Source organism: Ahaetulla prasina, chromosome 4, assembly GCF_028640845.1.
Source record: "Ahaetulla prasina isolate Xishuangbanna chromosome 4, ASM2864084v1, whole genome shotgun sequence".
In the NCBI taxonomy this organism is placed as follows: Eukaryota; Metazoa; Chordata; class Lepidosauria; order Squamata; family Colubridae; genus Ahaetulla; species Ahaetulla prasina.
Window position 1 is genome coordinate 114833642 of NC_080542.1, and position 21353 is coordinate 114854994.

Genomic DNA, 21353 nt, shown 5'->3' on the forward strand with positions numbered 1-21353 from the left:
TATTATATTATATTATATTATATTATATTATATTATATTATATTATATTATATTATATTATATTATATTATATTATATTATATTATATTATATTTATTATATAAATATTTATCAACATTTAGAAACAATGCTTGAGCCAGTTTTGTTATATGGCAATGAAATGTATGTCAGAAGAAACAAAATAGGAGTACTTAAGTATTATTTATTAATATTTAAGTATTATTTATTAATGTTGTATCCCATCTGACTCCCACAACTCTGGATGACCAAAACAATCAAAGAAAGTTCAATAAAATAAAATTGCAATAAAATAAAATAAAATAAAACATAAATATGTAGAGTTAAGATTGAATACTTGATAAATTAATATAGAGTGAATACAAAAGTGAATAATCAATACAAAAAAGTATATTGAGAAAGTACATTGATCATATAGAAAAAATACATGAAAATGTAAATGTAAGACAAATATTTGGAGGAAGAGGAAAACAGAAAAGCAAGGGCCTCTGGTAGCTCAACAGACTAATGCAGTCTGTTATTAACAGCAGCTGCTTGCAATTACTGCAGGTTCAAGTCCCACCAGGCCCAAGGTTGACTCAGCCTTCCATCCTTTATAAGGTAGGTAAAATGAGGACCCAGATTGTTGGGGGCAATAAGTTGACTTTGTATATAATATCAAATGGATGAAGACTATTGCTTGACATAGTGTAAGCCGCCCTGAGTCTTCGGAGAAGGGCGGGATATAAATGCAAATTTAAAAAAAGTGAATGTAGTTAATAAAATCCACAAAAGTATGGGATGAAAAACCAACTGGACTACAGTCATGGTGGAAGCAATGATGGTTTGGAGCAGGGGTCTCCAATTGTGGCAACTTTAAGTCTTGTGGACTTCAGCTCCCAGAGTTCAATTCTGGGAATTGAAGTCCACAAGTCTTAAAGTTGCCAAGGTTGGAGACCCCTGGTTTGGAAGGCTTGAAAGATACAGACATGTGTATAAAAATATCATTGCGCATGCGAACATGTTAACCACACTACTAACATGGGCCACAAATTGCCCTTATCCCCTCATCTTCCTGGGTGACCTAAATCTACCTCTTATTAACTGGATAACAAACAAATGTACAAATGAACCTATCCATATTACCCTGTACAATGCTATTACAAATCTAGGTCTTGAACAACTAGTAACTAACAATACAAGACTCAACAACTGCCTTGACCTCATCTTCTGCAACAGATCAAACTCAATTTATGGACTACAAATAAAAGAACCCTTTTCCAACAGCAACCACAACATGATAGACTTTTGTCTCAATATATGCCCTTAAAAAATCATGATAATAATGGTATTCCAAACTACAATTTCAAAAAAGCCAACAATGACCTTATAAACAACGACCTCTCATCTCTTGACTGGCAAAATCTGTTCTCAACCTGAATCACTGCAGAAGACCACTATAGAGTTTTCCTACTTGAAGTCAATAGAGTCATTAATCTTTATATACCACAAACCACCACCAAAATCAGGAAAAACAAATTACCCATATCAATAAAAAAGCTTCAATCCAAAAAAAAAAATCCCTCTGGAGAAGAAACAAAAAGGGCTATGTAGCAAATTATGTAGCAAATTTCAAAAACTGAAATATATGCAACCAAAAAAAAAAACTGAATGTACCAATTACCACACCAAGCAAGAAGAAGACCTTCTGTGAACAAATTCAAATCGTGCTTTTTGTAATTTTGTGAACAACAAACTTAAAGACTCGAGATCCATCCCACCACTAAAACATTCTAACGGCAAAGAATATAATGATGAAACAGTTGAAGCAAACCTCTTCAACACATTCTTTGGCTCAGTCTTTGTTAACAGTAATGGCTTATACCCGACATTCCCCAATCGTATCAACAATGAGTACAATGACCTAACACATAGATTTCACAGAAGATAATGTTGAAAAAGCTCTTCGCAAACCGAAACCATCCCGAAACTATCCCATAGACCTGATGGACTATGTGCATACTTGTTAAAAAAGCTTTTCACTAATATAGCAGAACCCCTAAGCATAATCTTTGAAAAAGCTTTCACAACCAGTTCCCATCCCAAACTTTGGTCACTAGCCACGGTCATCCCTATCTTCAAAAAAGGAGACCCCAGCCTAGTTGAAAATTACAGACCAATTTCTCTATGCTGTGTCACCTGCAAAGTAATGGAATCTATCATCAACCAATCCATTACCCTCCACCTAGAAACAAACAACCTACTCTCTAATAAACAATTTGGTTTCAGAAAAAATTTATCATGCAATTTACAACTTCTTCACTGCAAAAACATACAGACCACAAATCTTGATCAGGGCAAAGCAATAGATGCAATCTACATAGACTTCGGTAAAGCATTTGACTCAGTAGTACATGATAAACTTCTCCTAAAACTAAAATCCTACGGCATGTCAGGACCCCTCCACAATTGGATAACAGCTTTCCTGTCAAACAGACAACAAGTGGTCAAAATTGGCAATGCTATATCAAATCCTGTTCCTGTCAAAAGTGGCGTTCCCCAAGGCAGCGTTCTTGGACCAACACTCTTCATACTATACATAAATGATCTCTGTGACCTTATCTAGTGTTCTCTTTTCTGACGATGTCAAACTATTTAACACCACCAACAATACATCTACCATTCAAAAAGACCTTGACTTTGTATCCGATTGGTCTAAATCTTGACAATTCCAAATCTCAACCAGCAAATGCTCAGTCTTACATATTGGAAAAAAGAATCTGAACACTAAATTCAAGCTCGATGGACACTACTTGTAGATGACCCCCACCCTATTAAAGACCTTGGAGTTTTCATATCAAATGATCTAAGTGCCAAAGCCCACTGCAAATACATCGCAGCAAAAGCTTTAAGAGTTGTAAACTTAATCTTGCATAGTTTCTTCTCCAAAAACACTACACTACTAACCAGAGCGTATAAAACATTTGCTAGACCAATTCTTGAATACAGCTCTACTGTCTGGAACCCATACCACATTTCTGACATCAATACAATTGAACGTGTCCAGAAATATTTTACAAGAAGAGTTCTCCACTCCTCTGAATATAACAAAATACCTTATGCCACCAGACTTAAAATCCTAGGTTTAGAAAATTTAGAACTCTGCCGCCTTCAACATGACCTGAGTTTAACTCATAGAATCATCTATTACAATGTCCTTCCTGTCAAAGACTACTTCAGCTTCAATTGCAACAATACACGAGCACACAATAGATTTAAGCTTAATGTTAACCGCTTCAATCTTGATTGCAGAAAATATGACTTCAGTAACAGTTGTTAATGCTTGGAATACACTACCTGACTGGTCTCTTCCCAAAATCCCAAAAGCTTCAACAAAAAACTGTCTATTATTGACCTCACCCCATTTCTAAGAGGTCTGTAAGGGGTGTGCATAAGAGCACAAGCATGCCTACCATTCGTTATATCCAATTAATTTGGTTATTACATATTCACACTCATATTTTTATATATATGCTTATATTTGTATATTTATTTCATGCTTATGCTTATATACTGACAAAATAAATAAATTAAATAAATAAATAAATAAAAATGCTATTAATGAGAAGTGAATCTACTTATTTCCCCTTCCCTTTTTCACAGCCTTAATATCTTCAGCATACTATTTCATTGCATTTTTGCATTTTTGCATAAAGAGCTTATCCCAAAAGGTGATGGATATGTCTCTATATATAATAATTTAACATCATTAGCCATAATCATATTATCTATCTGTCTATCATCTAACTATATCTGTCTGTCTGTCTGTCATCTTATATGTCAGTTAAATCTAACTGGCATAATAAGGTATATCTTTGGATGAAATATAATATGAACTATAGACTTTTGGGCCATATGATGATGTATCAACAAATGAATAATGAGATTTTATAAGATTTATTTTGATTTAGGGAAAAGACTAGTAAGTGGTAATGTTGAAAAGGTAAAAACTTCTTTGAATCAAGCACCACCTCTGATGACTGTGTGGAGACAGCCATTTAATTATCTTGACAATTCTGAGTGGTTTGTCATTGTCTTTTCCAGGACAGTTTATTTGTATTTTCTAGTCTAGCCTACAGGATAATTGAATATACTGATGGTTCTCCAATCAGTTGTGAATTAGGTCTGACCCTCCTTAGCTGTTGGTGATTAGCCAACACCGGCCCTCACCTACTACTGTGCAATGTAATATGGTCATTTCAGGAATGATCCAGTCTACCTGCTGTGCTGTGCTTGTTGACCTATAATAAAATAACCAAAATATCTTTATAAGATATTTATAAATATATGCACCAAGGTATGTCACAACTTTTGAGCACCTCCAATGTTTTGAAATTGAAAGTTGAAAAATTTGACACGCAATACTTCCTTCTCACCACCATATCTTGAAATTTTAAAAAACTGAATTTATGTTCAGAATCCACTAGGCTTTTGGTGCATATACAGAATAATGTTCTGAATGCTTGAATGAAAAAGACGTTTCACCTGTAATATCTTAGCAAATTTTTAAATATCAATTCATGATAGGATCCAAATATGTCTCAGGAATGTACACTGACAGGGAAAGGGATACTCATTGACATTGATTTTAGCTACTTTCTGTTTTATGGGAAGGAAAAGAAAAGTTATGTATAAAATAAAAAAAAGTGATTGTTATCATGTATAAGTAACAGTGGGTGAGCTACTTTAGACAGTATATTTGAAATGCTGCATTCTATTGGGTTCAGAAAGGAAAAACTCCTGTTATTATGTTAAATAATAGAAATGTAATGGCTATGGAGAAACCTTGCCTTTTTTGCATGGAATGTAAAGGAAAACAGTAAATACTTTTTCTCTGTCCTGCTGTGATTCTGCTTAGGGGAGTCATAGAATCATCAGAAATCAGTTGTTGTTGTTTTGGCATCGTGTTGCCCACTGCCCTCAAAAAAATGTTTTCCTGAACTTTTTACATTCTGTCTTCTAAATGGAAAAATCAATAGAAGCATTTTTGTTTTCTCATTTCTGAAATGGCAGGCATTAACTCCTCGATATTTCAACTTTGAGCTCTGTAACAAAAAATACTGAATAGTTTGGAATACTAGATTGTCTGTTACTTTTTAATTGGCAGGTTTTTGTACTCAGACTCGGAATTTTTCAATCTTGGCAACTTGAAGATGTGTAGAGTACAAATCCTAGAATTCCCCAGCCAGCTTCAATTCTGGGAGTTGAAATACATGCATTCTGAAATTTTCAAGGCTGAGAAACACTGCTCTAGAATCTGTTACATCAATTATTCCATGCAGCCAAATTGGCTCTTTGACTGATTCTTAGATTATCTGCTATTGGCCCTAGCCGTTAAGTGATACAAGATACAACTATTGACTCATTCTGTTGCTTAAAAGGAGGATCATAGAGCTTACTTTCACCTAAGATTTGGCAGTGAATTCATTATCAGGGATTGGAGTTGCAAGACACCAATAAGGAGCCATCTTTCCACAATATTTCAAATATTCTCATAACAGTGAAGATAGTTGATGAAATGGTCATTTTCTGAACTCTATGATCAGATTGGGATTTGAAGACAGGTTTCTAGATCCCAATTGTCACCTTTAAGAAGCTGTTTGGGATATACCATTAATGTAATAGTGAAAGAAGAAGTTCATTTGAAGGGAGTGTTGGGGGGGGGGTGTTAGTATGCTTTTAGTTCTCTATATAATGTCTGCTTTAAAGGAATTAAAGTCAATTAAGAACAACACAGATAAATGGGGTCTGAAAACTCCTGGTTTGTAATTGTGGAATTCCTACTGATAAGATATAGTTGGTAATTCAGCAGAAAACAAAACTGTTTGCCCATGGCGTCACAAAGCTAATTGCACTTGCTGATTTCTACAAGGGGAATATCTTAGAAACATTTGTGGACATCAACTAACTCTCATCCCAACCACATTTACATGATGGCACAATTTCTGTTAACAGACATATGTCTTGCTGGATTTTCAAGTGTTAACAAATTGTTAAAGTCCACTTCTAATAAGTGTAAGCCAGAATAATTGCTTGTGGAAAAATTTTAAGAGCAATGGTTCTTGAACATAAAAGAGCATGCATCAGATTTTAAATGTGAAAAGTCACAGTACCTTCTTCTTTCTCTCTTTTGGTTTTGGAGAATGGACAAGCAGTTCTTATTTTGGTGATAAACACACACTTTTACATCTCTTTCAAAGCAGTCTACTAAAAAAAAGTGAGATTGTATTCTGGAGCCAAACCATAGTGGTTTGGATGAAAACGGTTACAGAATTATTAAGCTTTAGAGAGAAGAGGGAGGGGAAAAAAGCAAAGGAGATTTATGCATCTTTGTCTGACCACATTGGTTTGGAAGCACTGCAGAATGGAAAAGTAATAAAATAAGAAGAGACAGTGTTTTTGGAATATTGTACAATCTTTTATTTTTTATTCCCCCTCCCTATTCAGGTCTAAATATGGCAAACTCCCTTATATTTATTTTCAAAAAATGTTGATTGACATCCTAAAGTTAGTAGCTGTGATGTGCTTTTTGTCTTCCATTGACATGCTACATAGGAACTGGTTGGGGGGATCAACCCACTGCTTTCACATGTTTTAAACCTTCGTTGCTTTCTATTGTTTATCTGCCAGCAATAGTCATCCAGCAAGACTTTGCAGAAGATGTTAGATGTTAAAATATACGTGTCTGGCTGTAGGAATACAAAACACAATTGAATTGGGAGTTTTACTTCTTTTTGAATTTGGAAATGTGTTGGGAAATGTGTGCAACATTCTGCTTCTGTCCAGACATCTAATAAGCTGCATTCCTAAATTAAGAAGCAAGGTGGAAAAAAGACTGATTTCCAGAACTGTACGCAGATGATTAGACAACAGAAATCACAGAAGAGTCCTATTTTGAAACTTCAAAACTATTTAAACTTGCTATTTTAAATATGCTTTAAGTATTTCTGACTCATTAATTGAAAATACAGCCAAATGTGATATTTCCTCAATGCATTGGATGAGTTCAATATGCAGGACTAAGAAATACCAATTTATTTATTTCTTTTTTTCTTCACTTCACAAATATTTTCTCTTGGTTGAGACAAACAAAAAGATACAAAAAATATTAATCATGCTCATATTCAGATGGAAAGAGAGGAAAGAAGCAAAAAATTCTCCTGATTTTTTTCTAGTGTTAAATGGAAGAGAAATGTGACATTTGAATATTTTATTTCATATTCAAAACCAAGAAAAATTTCCCATCCACGAGAATTGGGTGAACCAATTTTTCTAATCATGCAAGAGCAGGCTTGAGATTCAGGAGCATTTCAAAGTACTTTCTTTTCTCATTAACCCACTTTCTTGGAAGGACTGCCTACTGTATTTTTCGGCGTATAAGATGCACCGGAGTATAAGACACACATTAATTTTGGGGGAAAAAAACAAGAAAAAAAGAATTCTGCCTCTACCAGCATCACGATCAGCGGCATCCTCACTTCCATTCGGATTTAGATAACAGAAGCACCTGGGGAAGCACGGAGGTCGGGACTTGTTTGCGAAGCAGGTGCTGCGCAGGAGGCAAAAGGCAAGGCACTGCTACCCAAAAACACTGTTGCTGCAATCTCTGCCGTCTGGAGATCTACGCTGCCTCCCCAGTTCCAAAAATGGGGTGTGCAGAGGCAAAGAAAGAGCATTGCATTTTTGGGCAGTTCCAGGCAGCAGAGATCGCAGCAACAGTTTTCGGGTGGCAGCGCCTTACCTTACACCTCCTGTGCAGCGCCCAGCAAGCCACCAATTCTCCAGTGAGGCTCAGGCATCGGTCAGACATGGGTTGCTACAGCCGGATCTGCCTAGAGACTGAGTAATAGTTTTTTGACCACACCCCTTCCTCCTTCACATTGGGCCCAGTTTCGACTCAGTCAGCCTGAGAGAAACATTTCTAGCAGATCTGATTTCCAGCCCATTTCTGTTCAATTCTTTCAGAGTCACTGTGAGTTTTTTGATCAAAAAAATATTTTTTTTCTAATTAGGAAACATACCGGTCTACCAGGCTTGCTTCAGTCTAGCAGAGCCATACTGGTCTACTTGTGTTCTGTTTCCCTCTCCCAATACTCCCAACAAAAAGTCAGTCAAAGGCTTTCTTTTCAAGTTTATTTACGTTTGGCTGGATTCCTTCTGGCACAGAGATGTTCTGGCCACGTCTACCCACATGCCTGCCAAGTCTCTGGAGATAACTAGGAAATTATAGATAAGGCAAGAGTCACTCACGAATATATTCTTCCCTCCATTGAAACAGTTTGCCCACGCAAATTCACTGCTTTGTCCAAGACAAAAAGCCAGGAAGCTCTGCCTCCTGCTTTATAGCCCCTGTGGGTGTCACTCCATGACTCATCATTCTTTGACCTTGTCCCAACGCCTCCTCTGCTGCATGCGCCGGTCACGTCTGCGCAGTCTCACATCAAGCCAAGATTGTTCTTGGGGTGTTGCCATATCAGAAGAAGGCCTGGGGGAATCAGGCCTTGCCAGCCCCTCCTCCTCCTCCTGGGTGGGTGCCAGGGAGGGAGAGGGCCCAGGGAAAGCAGGTCTTGCCAGCTCCTCCTCACTCTCTGAATCATCCTCCTCCAGGAGTCCGAGTCCGGGAACTTTGCCTTTTTTAGGAGCACATCAGTCTACCTTCTTTAAAAATAGAGGCACTGGTCTACTAATTGCCTTTTGGTTGTTGGGGAATGCACCGGTCTACCTTCTTTAAAAATAGAGGCACCAGTCTACTAATTGCCCTTTGGTTTTGGGGGAGCGCAGCGGTCTACCTTCTTTAAAAATAGAGGCACTTGTCTACTAATTACCTTTTGGGGGGGGGAGTGCATCAGTCTACCTTCTTTAAAAATAGAGGCACTGGTCTACTAATTGCCTTTTTTTGGGGGGGAGTGCATCGGTCTACCTTCTTCAAAAATAGAAGCACCGGTCTACTAATTGCTTTTTTGGAAGCGCACCGTTCTACCTTCTTTAAAAATAGAGGCAACGGTCTACTAGCACTGATCAGCTGTAGTGCGGCCCTTTGAAGTGCCGCGGCAGATGCAAGACAGTTTTCATGAGGACGTGCGGCTGTGCAACGCACAGAGGCCGACAACCTCCGAAGGGTGGGGGACGGCAGGTGGGTGGGGCTACATTTGCTGTATAAGACAAACCCAGATTTTCACCCTCATTTTGGCGGTAAAAAGGTTCATCTTATACACCAAAAAATATGGTATTTCTCTTTTTATTAGTGGCTTTTAAATAGTTTGGTAAAATAATTTATGGTGACTGCTGCAATTATCTTTCCTGGAGGACTTTCCCCAAATTTTAGGCATGGGGGGAGTGGTAATATTTTAATCTGAAAAAAATTTAATCTAAAAAAAAATAGAAGTACAAACTAAGAAAGAAAAAAGAAACAAAATGTAGATTAGATTTAATGTTTATCAATAGTCACTGGTTTACTAATGAATTTACTGTGATAATTTTAACAATATAAAACATTGTTGGAAGATATCACATAATCTCTGACATAATAACAGACATTGGTGCATTTTTGGATTAGTAAAAAATGTTGCCTTTTCCAAAACAGTTCACACATGTCTGTCAATCATTCCTAGACATCTGGAATTTCATTTTTAAATTTCTCAAATAATTATTTTAGCCAGTCTCTGTGTTCGATACAATCACAACTTCTCATAATCAAATTTCAAAGGTGTGGTATATAATTCAACACTGTATTAAGTTCTTTAACATTTAAAGATTACTCATGTTAGGAATCTTTAGAAATGATGAATGATCTTACATATTTGGACTCAGTCTTGCTGGTGATTTAGATTATATGTTTCTGTCTTGTTATTTCCACTGGGAATTTAATAGATAGCTTCCTTTAAAAAATTGTTTTATTAAAATGTGGATTTTGCTTGTCAAAACTCTTAGGTGAATCATATGAAATTGCATCCAACTGAGAATGCAAGTGACTCCTTTGAAAATGGTTTCCTCTCTTCCCTTGTTTTCTTCAGGAATGCCAGCTGCATCTTTAGTGACCCCTGCAGATGTGATAAAGACAAGGTTACAGGTAGCAGCCCGGGCAGGACAAACAACTTACAGTGGTGTCATTGATTGCTTTGGAAAGATCTTACGAGAGGAAGGTCCAAGGGCTTTTTGGAAAGGAGCTGCAGGTAACAATTGAGGGCATTTATTAAGGGATGGGAGTGTTTCTATAAGCCTAAAAGTTAATATGATTGTTTTTCATTTTACTTTCAGCTCGTGTGTTTCGGTCATCCCCTCAATTTGGAGTAACCCTAGTGACATATGAGCTACTGCAGCGGTGGTTTTACATTGATTTTGGAGGAGTGTAAGTACCTTACATTAATTAATTTGCCCTAGTGGGACAGATGCAGACAGTGTATGTGGGATCTAAGAGCAAAAGCATACTTTCAGAATTCAGAGTAAATATTCAAATTACTCTATGATCTGGGGATATGGATCACTAGTAAGAGGAAAGAGAAAAATGGGCTTGGGTTACAGAAAGACTTGTTTTCAAAGATTTTAGTTAAAGGTTGCATTTTAAAAAAACCTTTTTTTTATTGCAGAAAACCAGCAGGATCTGAACCAGTGCTTAAATCTAGAATCACCCTCCCTGCACCTAACCCTGACCATGTTGGGGGTTACAAACTGGCTGTTGCCACATTTGCAGGAATTGAAAATAAATTTGGACTTTACTTACCTCAGTTTACATCAATGTCTTCTACCTCTAGAACGGCATTATAAGCCACAACATACTTATAAGTAATGGTTGGCAAAAGAACCATGTGTCTGATCAATCTTTATACTTCAATCCTTTAGTTTTTCTGTCTGAGCAAAGCCTTATCTAGAAATTTCTTTCCCTTCCCCATTTTTCCACTTTAGATGTACGTTTGTGCTTCCTGTGTAAGATCACTGTGATGTTTCTGCTAAAATAGTTGTTAATTTGGACCCATGAATGTATCTCCCGCCCCCAATTACTTATACTTGGAATTGTGAATGTACTTGGGCTGATTTTGAAAACTTATTCATAATTTTTTCTTGTCAGTGGACAAACAGGGAATGTTGGGATGGTAGAGTATGGCTTTTGGCACCCGATGAAGATGTTCTGCCATCATGACTGCATAAAATAAGTATTAGGGCTGAGCAGCACTTCAGATCTAAAGGCAAAAATACACTTTACTGTACAAATATGTGAATGTAGGTCATCTGCAATGGCTTAATACAGCTGTTGGTTTGTCTGGGATCAGGCAGTTGCCCTGTGCAGGTAGTCCCTGGACATATACCTTTGGTTTAAGGCATGATAGATTCATGCCTTTAGGTATTCCAAAGCAAATACTTGCTTTCAAAACAAACTGCATGGCTCTGTTGGATATACTCTTATATACATTTACATATGTTGTATGTGTGTGTATACAGTTTACACACATGTATACGTATTTATGTATCTAGGATTTTCTTACATGCAACAGAGATCATGATGCTATATGATTTATTTAAACATCAGATTATGCATTGGTTACATATTCAGTCTATGTACAATAGGATTCAAAATGTATTTTACATACACTGCATTCCTGAATTATATTATAGCAGTGTTTTTCAACCTTGGCAGCTTTAAGATGAGTGGATTTCAACTCTCAGAATCCCCCCAGCCAGTAAGAAATTGAAGTCTTAAAGTTGCCAGGGTTGAGGAAGACTGTTACTGAGCTTTTATGGGCATTGTGTTTTTGTAATTTAAACCATGTCAACAAATGTTAAGCAATTTACATTCCTGCTAACAGAATTATGACTAGATAAACCTGGGAAAGAAATGTTGATTTCCATAATCTATGCACTTTGTGGAAGAACGTAGCCCTGTTATTCTCCGCAATGATATTTCGCAACCCAAGCAAGAGCCACCAACAGCATTGTATGCTCTCAATCATCTTCCATGCTTTGCTGCATTGATGTGAATGGAGGCTGCACCCAACAGGTCTGGAATTTGCCCCTACTGATATTTGGAATATTTTTTATGTAATGCACTTAGGAATAACTGCTGCTTGTTTAAATAAACGCAATAAAAGAATTCAAGCACTGTATTAATGGTGTTTGCTTAATTGCTGCGTTGTAAGTAGAAAATACTTGTGTGAAAGTTCTAATTTTTTTTATTAAAATATTTTTTAATAATAATGATCAGAACAAATATTTTGCCTATTCATTTAGTTTGAAAACTATTTACTCAGATCTCTGTGCATGGAATTGTATGTTTAAAGCTCTGTGTCCATGGTCACATTTCCATATAGGAGTATGTGGGATTTGGAAAAGAAATCCTAGAGCTGGTACAGCATAGAGTTAGAAGCAGAAAGTTATATAACATTGCATTGTACCATGATAGATTTGAATTATTTGTTTTTAAATCTAGAAAATTAAAGTTAAGTCCTGATTCTGTCACTACTTTTTGGAGTGTAGTTTCCAATCCAGAAGTCATACACACATATTCTGGATGAGTAAAAATAATCAAGAAAAATCTCCAACACTGGATGGGTGGGTAGGTGCACGGGTGCAACCCTGTATACATGTGTACCAAAATAAAACTCTTTTTTGTAATTCTAATTTAGCAACTATTTATGTGTATGGGTTGTTCCATCTCTTCAGTGGATATGTACAACTTTTAAATTATGTGGTTATACAGCACAAAAGTACCCAAAATTCCTTCTAATAGATTCTAAAGTGAAAATGTTGGGACACCTTCAGATATCTAATTTTTAATTTTCAATCTATGGTTCTTGGAATATTAGAACTATACAATTTGATGAGATAATCTTTAAGAATGGAGAAGTATGGGCAGAAAAACTCAAAACTTCACTGCTTTCTTGCAGCTCCAAACATGCATAATGGTGCTGTTACATTTTGTCTGCAGGCCAGATGAAGAACTTGAACTCTATAGGATGGAAAAATATGTGCCCCAAGGGCTACTTTCTACAGCCCCTGCGCCCTTAGAATTATACCACTGAAATTTAACAGCATGTTGATTTTTTAGAGCACAATTTGCCTTTTCTTGAAACAAAAATATCTAAAGCAGGTTGTCAGGTTCTATTATATAAAGATACATTTCTTCATGTCCCACCCTGGGAGTTGAAGTCCACAAGTCTTAAAGGGACCAAGGTTGGAGACCCCTGTTCTAGAGCATCAGTACAAAATGGATCTACCAATAGACAAAGACTCGCAGTGTTTCTTTATTTTTTAAGCTTTTAATAAAAGCATCTGCAAGCTGAAATTATTCACAAATTATAACCTAAAGTGTGATTCTGGTGCTGCAATTTAGTTTTAAAATTTTGATTACAACAACAGACAACTTGCTAAGTTCGGGTCTGAGCTGAAGTTTGCAATTTTGGAGAAAACATATATTATTTCCATTGACTGGACATCCCTTCTACATGAAAATCCATGAGTGGTGAAGAAAGGCCTTCCAAATCCATGTGTCAAATAGCAGTCTGAACAGAAAACATATTTCTTGCATACTAGTCCAAGTAGACCAGGAATGAGATCTTGATTCAGAACATATGGCTCAAGGTCAAAATATCAGTTTTAGAATGAGACACATAGTGGGTTCAGGTTATGGCCAAACTCTGAAGCAGGAGGCAAGTGTAGTTCTCTCAAATACTCTGCAAATGATTACAAACACCAAGACAATCTTTTAAGTGTAAGGCTTGGTTTTTCTGAGACGGCTCAACTGTTAAGCAATTATTCAGCTAAAATGGCATATGCTGGATGGCTTAGAAGTAATAACCAAAGACAGTTTCATTTCCTCATGTTTGAAGATAAGCCAGGTAGCTAGTACTGTGCTTTAACTAAACAAAAGAATTCTACCACATTAGTTTGAAGTAATTGGTTTCTGTGGGTGAAATATATTTTGGGTTGGAAGAGTTCTCTTCATGCAGCAAATTATCTTGAGCCAACCCTATACATTTTTATAGGATTTATGGTGGCACTGGGTTGAAAAAAGTTTATCTAATCACCAAGCCTTGTTACAAAAAATAATGTCCTGGTATGGAAAAGAATTTAATTTCCATGCAGGTTGTTTCCTAAGGATGACATTAGAAGGACACTGGAAGCACTTTAATACATAACAATGAATGTGATTTATTTTCTTAAGCAAAAAAGAGCAAGTCATGTTACAACTATATAAGCCTCTTTATTCAAATATTCTCATTTACTGTTAAAGAGATAGGTTTAATACAAAAAGAGTAATATGGCCACAGCACACCTTTCAACACTGACTTAGTAGTAACAGCAATTGCAGCCCAATTCAGATGGTTACTACTGATATGTAACAAGTATCAGTGGCCAACATGAAATATTAAACTGCCAGGAAATCATAGGTATTTTAAAAGTTTGATTTATTCAACCTATTACAGCTACCATTTTATTACAAAGTGACTTCCTGTAATTCTTATTTGGATTTAAAGATGATTCCAACATGCATGGGAAGGCAATGAATGTTGATTCATTATAATATAATTATAATGAATATAATTCATTATAATATAATGAATCTAATATAATATAATGAATCTAATCTAATGTTCATTAGAATATAATGAACATTATAAGGTACCGGAACAGACTTGTAAGTGGATCACAAGCTTCCTAACAAACAGGAAGCAGCAGGTGAAGCTAAGCAAGATCACATCGAATACCTGTACAATTAGCACAGGGGCGCCCCAAGGCTGTGTGCTCTCCCCACTTCTCTTCTCTCTGTATACCAATGACTGCATCTCCAATGATCCATTTGTTAAGCTACTGAAGTTCGCAGATGACACAACAGTGATTGGTCTCATTCGAGACAATGACGAATCCGCATATAGACGAGAGGTCGAACGACTAGCCTTGTGGTGCAACCAAAACAATCTGGAACTGAACACACTCAAAACCGTAGAAATGGTGGTAGACTTTAGGAAAAACCCTTCCATACTTCCACCTCTCACAATACTTGACAACACAGTATCAACAGTAGAAACCTTCAAATTTCTGGGTTCTATCATATCGCAAGATCTCAAATGGACAGCTAACATCAAAACATCATTAAAAAGGACAACAAAGAATGTTCTTCCTGCGCCAACTCAGTAAGCTCAAACTGCCCAAGGAGCTGCTGATCCAATTCTACAGAGGAATTATTGAGTCTGTCATTTGCACCTCTATAACTGTCTGGTTCGGTTCTGCAACCCAACAAGAAAAACACAGACTTCAGAGGATAATTAGAACTGCAGAAAAATAATTGCTACCAACTTGCCTTCCATTGAGGACCTGTATACTGCACGAATCAAGAAGAGGGCCGTGAAAATATTTGCAGATCCCTCGCATCCTGGACATAAACTGTTTCAACTCCTACCCTCAAAACGACGCTATAGAGCACTGCACACCAGAACAACTAGACACAAGAACAGTTTTTTCCCGAAGGCCATCACTCTGCTAAACAAATAATTCCCTCAACACTGTCAGACTATTTACTGAATCTGCACTACTATTAATCGTTTCATAGCTCCCATCACCAATCTCCTTCCACTTATGACTGTATGACTATAACTTGTTGCTGGCAATCCTTATGATTTATATTGATATATTGATCATCAATTGTGTTGTAAATGTTGTACCTTGATGAACGTATCTTTTCTTTTATGTACACTGAGAGCATATGCACCAAGACAAATTCCTTGTGTGTCCAATCACACTTGGCCAATAAAATTCTATTCTATTCTATTCTAATACACATGCTTTACTGCTTTTAAATAAGTATGTTCCATGCGCAGACTGGAATAGATAATGATTAGCAATATTTATATAGTACATCCATTCATTATGTAAGTCATCATGTAAAACACCACATCTAAAAACTTTGGCCCAATCCTAGGTCACAAAGCACATCACATCTGCATCCAATCATATCTGACTTCATATAGATTTACCTGGACTGGGCCAAATAAAAGGTTATGAACTCAAGTTTACTTAGGGGTTGTTTATTGCAATTACTAAAGTAATCAAGTACGCAGCAACATAATTCCCTTGCATTTTTTTCTTATTTATAACTTTTCTAAAAGAAATATGAGATGAAGCAATATTTCCAGGCTACTAAAGCACAGCATGATTAGTAAGAAAGAACCTGATGAGTAATGCTGGCGGGAACACTGCTATCAACAGTGTACTGAACTAATGCTCAATGGAGATAGGAGGGAAGGATTAGGCTTTCTTCTAAGCAGCTATTTCCATGGTGACTTCTTCTTCACTGTCAGCTCTGTTGGCCCTGATCTCTACCAAAGTGCGTGCAAAGCGAGTCCATTCATCACTGTGAGGCACAGCAAGCTGCAAGGATAAAAAAAATTGAGAGATAAATGTAGTTTAAGACTGTGAAGAAATTAAGAAAATTTCGAAGCAACAGTTTAATTATCATTAAAGGCAATTATTGTTTGGAACTGTAAAACCTAGAAGAAAATTCTGGCAACCGGTTTCAGTATCTAAGACAGCGAAGGACTGACTCCTTTTTACAAGGATGCAATGTAACTTTGAAATCAAAAGAATTTCCTCCTTTATAAACTTGAAGGAAGTCCAATTTTTTTTACTTTTAAATGAGTGGGCTGGAGATCCTATAATGCCAAGATTTGATTTCCTAAATTAATCTGAATGTTTGCAATTTCTACCTTACAAAATATGAGCCTACGTGGAAAAGTCATATTGGTAGAACTGCATCTGACAGTTGCATCTTTTCAAGGAGGTTTTTGACAAATGCATTCCACTTTCTCCAAAAACAGCTGACTTCATTAAGTCTGCCTAGTTTTCAACCAACTAACAAAGAGATGGACAAAGGAAATAATTCAATAATTTGAAACTAAGAACTACCATTCATAAATAAACTACCATCCATAGCTAAAGCAATTAGTTCAAGAGCTTTGTGGGTTTGTGTGTCAGGAGTTAAAAGCAGTCTACTCCTGCTTTAGTTCACTTGGTTTATCTATGTCCAAAAAGAATCCTAGAATTGTCATACCAGAAAATTTCCATATCAGGCTGAGCAAGTCAGAAAGAGTCTTGCGAACTAGTCAAATTTATCTGTTGAATTCCTACAACTGTTGTTGCTAAACAAATATTCTAAGTAGATTTGTTCAAACTCAAAATGGCAGAAAGCCAAACAAAAAAGAAATTAGAAAATCTTGAACAAACCATGACCCCGTTTTTATATATTACACTAAGCCAAAAGCAAACTAAAAAGATAACCTTCAGACACTGGTTCACTATTTAAAACCGTACATAAATATCTGATCCTTATGATGCTTGAAAAGGGAAGGCCAAGGAAATCCACACTAGTTATCTTATCCTTATGCAGAGTTACAATTTTTGAGAATGCGAAATAGAATTGAAGTCGGTTTCTCTGTATATATTTTCATAGACTAAGACAGTGGTGGGATTCATCCAGTTCACAACACTTCGGGAGAACCAGTTGTTAAATTTTCTGAGCAGTTTTGCAAACTGATTGTTGGAAAAAATCATTAGGGCAGAGAACCGGTTGTTAAATTACTTGAATCCCACCACTGGACTAAGGTTTCAGGCTGGTTCAGGGTAGTCTGGTCGACACTTCTTAAAGCTGCTGAGGCAAGTAACAATGAATTTAAATCAACCATGTTCTTTTATGGTTGAATGTTCAGTCTATAGTTTTTCCATGGATGGTTGTGAGAGAAAGGAACTGTTGGAAGTTGTTAGGCACAGTATAAACCTTACTGAACAGTAAGAAATATATATATTTCAGGACATGAAACTTGTTCGTACTGGATATCTGTGTGTGTATGTCTATCTGTGTGTCTGTTTGTATATGTTCTTTCACTACCAGACAGCCATTAAACCCACTGATATTTCTAGTAACTTTCCATAACATAATATTCCAGATTATAAAATAAAGAAATATATCAGATATCATAATAGTTAAATTTTAGTGGTGCTAAGAAATGTTTAAAAGGTTTAGAGGACTCAAATTTCACAGACTTTTCACAAGCTTAGTTGCACATTCCTATATGTACTTTTAGAAATACCTTATTTTTTGGACTCTATAAAATGCACCGGTGTATAAGATGCACCAAGATTTCAAAGAGGTAAGCAAGGAAAAAAAGTTTTTGCCCTCCCAGTCCCTCTGGAGCATTATGCAGGCCTCCCAAACCCTCTGCGTGCCCTGTTTTTGCGAAAAACATGTCCGTTTTTTGCAAAAACGGAGGCATTTTTTCCCTCCCCAGCCTCCCAAAGACTCTCTGCACCCTGTTTTTGCAAAAAATGGGCCCGTTTTTATCAAAAACAGGACAAATGAGATGGGGCTTTGGGAGGCCAAAAATGGCTGTATTTGGTGTATAAGACACACCAACATTTCCATCCTCTTTTAAGGGGAGAAAAGTGCATCTTATACTCAAAAAGTATGGTAATAACAAGGATTTATTCCGATTTCATATAATGCAAAACTAATTGTCAATAACTTCCTTTCCAAATCACCTCAAAGTAAATAAAGCAAGAAAGGGGTTGGGAAGAAGTAGGATAAGGAAGAGAAAGATTCGGGTATTGAAAATCATAGAGAGGGGACACCCTATGGAATAAGGGCTAGGTTCGGGATAGTCAACGTTTTTATACCTACCTTTTGTATCTCTGTTTGTAGTAAAATTTTCTAACCGCCCACCAGTTCCACAGTAATGATGATTTATAAAGTAGGGAAGTAACTTTACTTTATAAAATTTGTAATTTGACATTTTGACAAAACCCCTACCGCCCACCATGAAAGCTGGAACGCCCACTAGTGGGCTATAGGGACCAGACTGACTACCACTGGGCCAGGTAATATAAGAACAATATTAGGAAAAGAAAGGCAGAAGAGATAAGATAAAAATATTGGATAAACAGCACACAAGTCTTCATGAGGAAATGATAATGAGAAAACTTGGAACAAAAATGTATCCAGGAAGACATGATAGGATATAAGATTAATAATAAACCAATAAAAGGACGGACCTTTTTTACCCAACACATTTAATGGTTAAACGATGGAATTTACAGTGGTCAGATTTGGCAATGGTCACTACTATGGTTTTAAAATGCATGAGGATCAGGTTATCTATGGTTGGAAGCTTAAGAGCTGTGCACTACAGCCTAAATGTCAAACAGTAAATTTGAACAATGCAGAAGACCAGCCTTTGGAAGAGACTTATTTTTTTTCTCCCCCCTCCCACACATATTTTATGAACAGAGTATTGGCCATATCATATCTTATACCACTTAACATATCCAAATACATTTTACTTAGTTACAATTTCTGCCAAAATATTCTTTTTTCATATTTTAATCATATCTTAATATTTCTATGCTCATTTATGTAAACCACATTTTCTTTCGCCCTCATGTTCTAATTTCTCCATTTTTACTAATATATATTCTCTTTTATTATTTTTTAGCTAATTCAATTTTTATTCTGATATATTCAAACATGTTTGGGGGTTTCTTTCTTCCATTTCATCTTTTTCGTTTTATAGCAATCTTTCTTCTCTTTCTCATTTGTCTCCTTACCTTCTTTTATCCTTCCTATTTTCTTCTCTCCTACTCCTTCTCTACTTCCCCTTCCTTTCTCTCCCTCCTCCATTCTTCCTCCCTCTCTAACCTTCTCTCCTACTCTTATTTCCCCTCCCTTTCTTCTCCTCTTTCTTCTTTCCCTCTCTCTCCTCCCTTTCTCTTTGGAAAAGATTTATAAGGGCTGTTGCCTTCCTATCCTAGTTTATGAGTTTCTATGTGCATATGGTTGAGAATGTGTGTGCCCAGCATAGGAGAGAATTCACACAAACTGTAAATCCAGGAAGCTGTAGTATGCTGAATAAATTAAAACTAATAATTTTTACTTGATTTTACTTTATTTTTTTATTTATTTCAGCACAAAATAGCAATAGAAAATGGTCTTGTAGAAATGCACGCACTGTTGCCCCTAGAAATAACTATGAATGCCTGCTCAGGCCAAAATAATTTAAAATAAATTGGAATTGGTTAGTCAAGGCTAAGTTATTGTTTTGTTAGTTCTTTTGAAATACTTTAAAAATTTATGTCCTGACACGGTGCACAAAAATGGGACTGTAAGTCAGTCTGCTTTTCTATATTCTTAGAAAACTCTCTTTATTGTACACAACAGCTTTGTGTTTTAAATCTCTCTGGCATGGATTCAACTATGGGAGCAATTTCCCTTCTCCTCCAGGCAATAGTGACTTCCACTACAAATATATAGTAAAAATACTGAAGGTTTTCAAGACCCTGCTAAAGAAAAGGCCATTTTGTGACTTACGTAAAAATGCAACACAGAACAATCTGTCTTTCTACTCGGCATACCTTTTGAGGAGCGGGAAAAATTCTGGCACTCTTTAAATTAAATGTTTCCAGAAAAAGTCATATAACTTCATTTATACCTTGCTAAGAGTATCGCTTCTTGCATACAATTTCCCACTGCAAACCTGACAATTGTGCCCCCAGGGGTGAGGGAAAGAAAAGCACTAAATTTAAGTAGATATCCTTTGCATGAGAGAGTGTTTCTGATCAACTTAGGTTAAAGTGGTCCTTTCTAAATTAGTCATTTAAATCTGGCACAATGCCTCAGAAAGTAGATGATGAATGCACCATGATATTGTTTTTTCACTTGATCCTTATCACTTGATCCACTCAGAGCTCTTTGGAGGAAGTGTCAATAATGAATCAATCAATAAAAATTAGAATAGAATTAGCATGAGTAGAGTAGAGTAGAGTAGAGTAGAGTAGAGTAGAGTAGAGTAGAGTAGAGTAGAGTAGAGTAGAGTAGAGTAGAGTAGAGAATAGAATAGAATAGAATAGAATAGAATAGAATAGAATAGAATAGAATAGAATAGAATAGAATAATAGAGTATTTGGAAGGAATCTTGGAGATCCTTCTAGTCCAACCCCTTGCACAGAGGCTTACACCGTTTAGAGTTAGACAAATGGTCGTCCAATCCTTCTTAAAAACATCCAGCGTTGGAGAATTCACAATTTGGAAGCAAATTGTTCTACTGATTAGTTGTTCTAACTGTCAGGAAATTTCTTCTTAGTTGTAGGTTGCTTTTTTCCTTGATTAGTTTCATCCATTGCGTCTTGTCCTGCCCTCAGGTGCTTTGGAAAACAAGACTCTCTCTTGTTTGTAGTAGCCCATGAGATATTGGAACACTACTATTATGTCATCCCAGTCCTTCATTTCATTAAACTAGTCATACCCAATTCTAGTAACTGTT

General features: G+C 36.4%; 2 protein-coding genes across 9 annotated transcripts in view; one reads left to right on the top strand and one right to left on the bottom strand.

The window, feature by feature from the left end:
• SLC25A13 (solute carrier family 25 member 13) overlaps window positions 1-12720 on the top strand; it is a 174907-nt gene extending 162187 nt beyond the window's left edge. For 4 of the 5 annotated variants that reach the window (XM_058180121.1, XM_058180122.1, XM_058180123.1 and 1 more), the window contains 3 exons: window positions 10071-10229; window positions 10315-10405; window positions 10644-12718. In XM_058180121.1, the coding sequence (XP_058036104.1) occupies window positions 10071-10229; window positions 10315-10405; window positions 10644-10821 (428 nt within the window). In that variant the 3' untranslated portion in view covers window positions 10822-12718. Of the gene's footprint in view, window positions 1-10070; window positions 10230-10314; window positions 10406-10643 lie in introns of all 5 variants that reach the window. The other variant, XM_058180125.1, reaches the window with a different exon arrangement.
• A 2652-nt stretch (window positions 12721-15372) lies between these two features.
• The window catches only part of DYNC1I1 (dynein cytoplasmic 1 intermediate chain 1), a 223585-nt gene continuing 217604 nt past the window's right edge, over window positions 15373-21353 (bottom strand). For 2 of the 4 annotated variants that reach the window (XM_058183264.1, XM_058183263.1), the window contains exon 17: window positions 15373-16416. In XM_058183264.1, coding sequence (XP_058039247.1) covers window positions 16306-16416 — 111 coding nt within the window. In that variant the 3' untranslated portion in view covers window positions 15373-16305. The remainder of the gene's footprint in view (window positions 16417-21353) is intronic. The other 2 variants (XM_058183266.1, XM_058183265.1) reach the window with 1 other exon arrangement.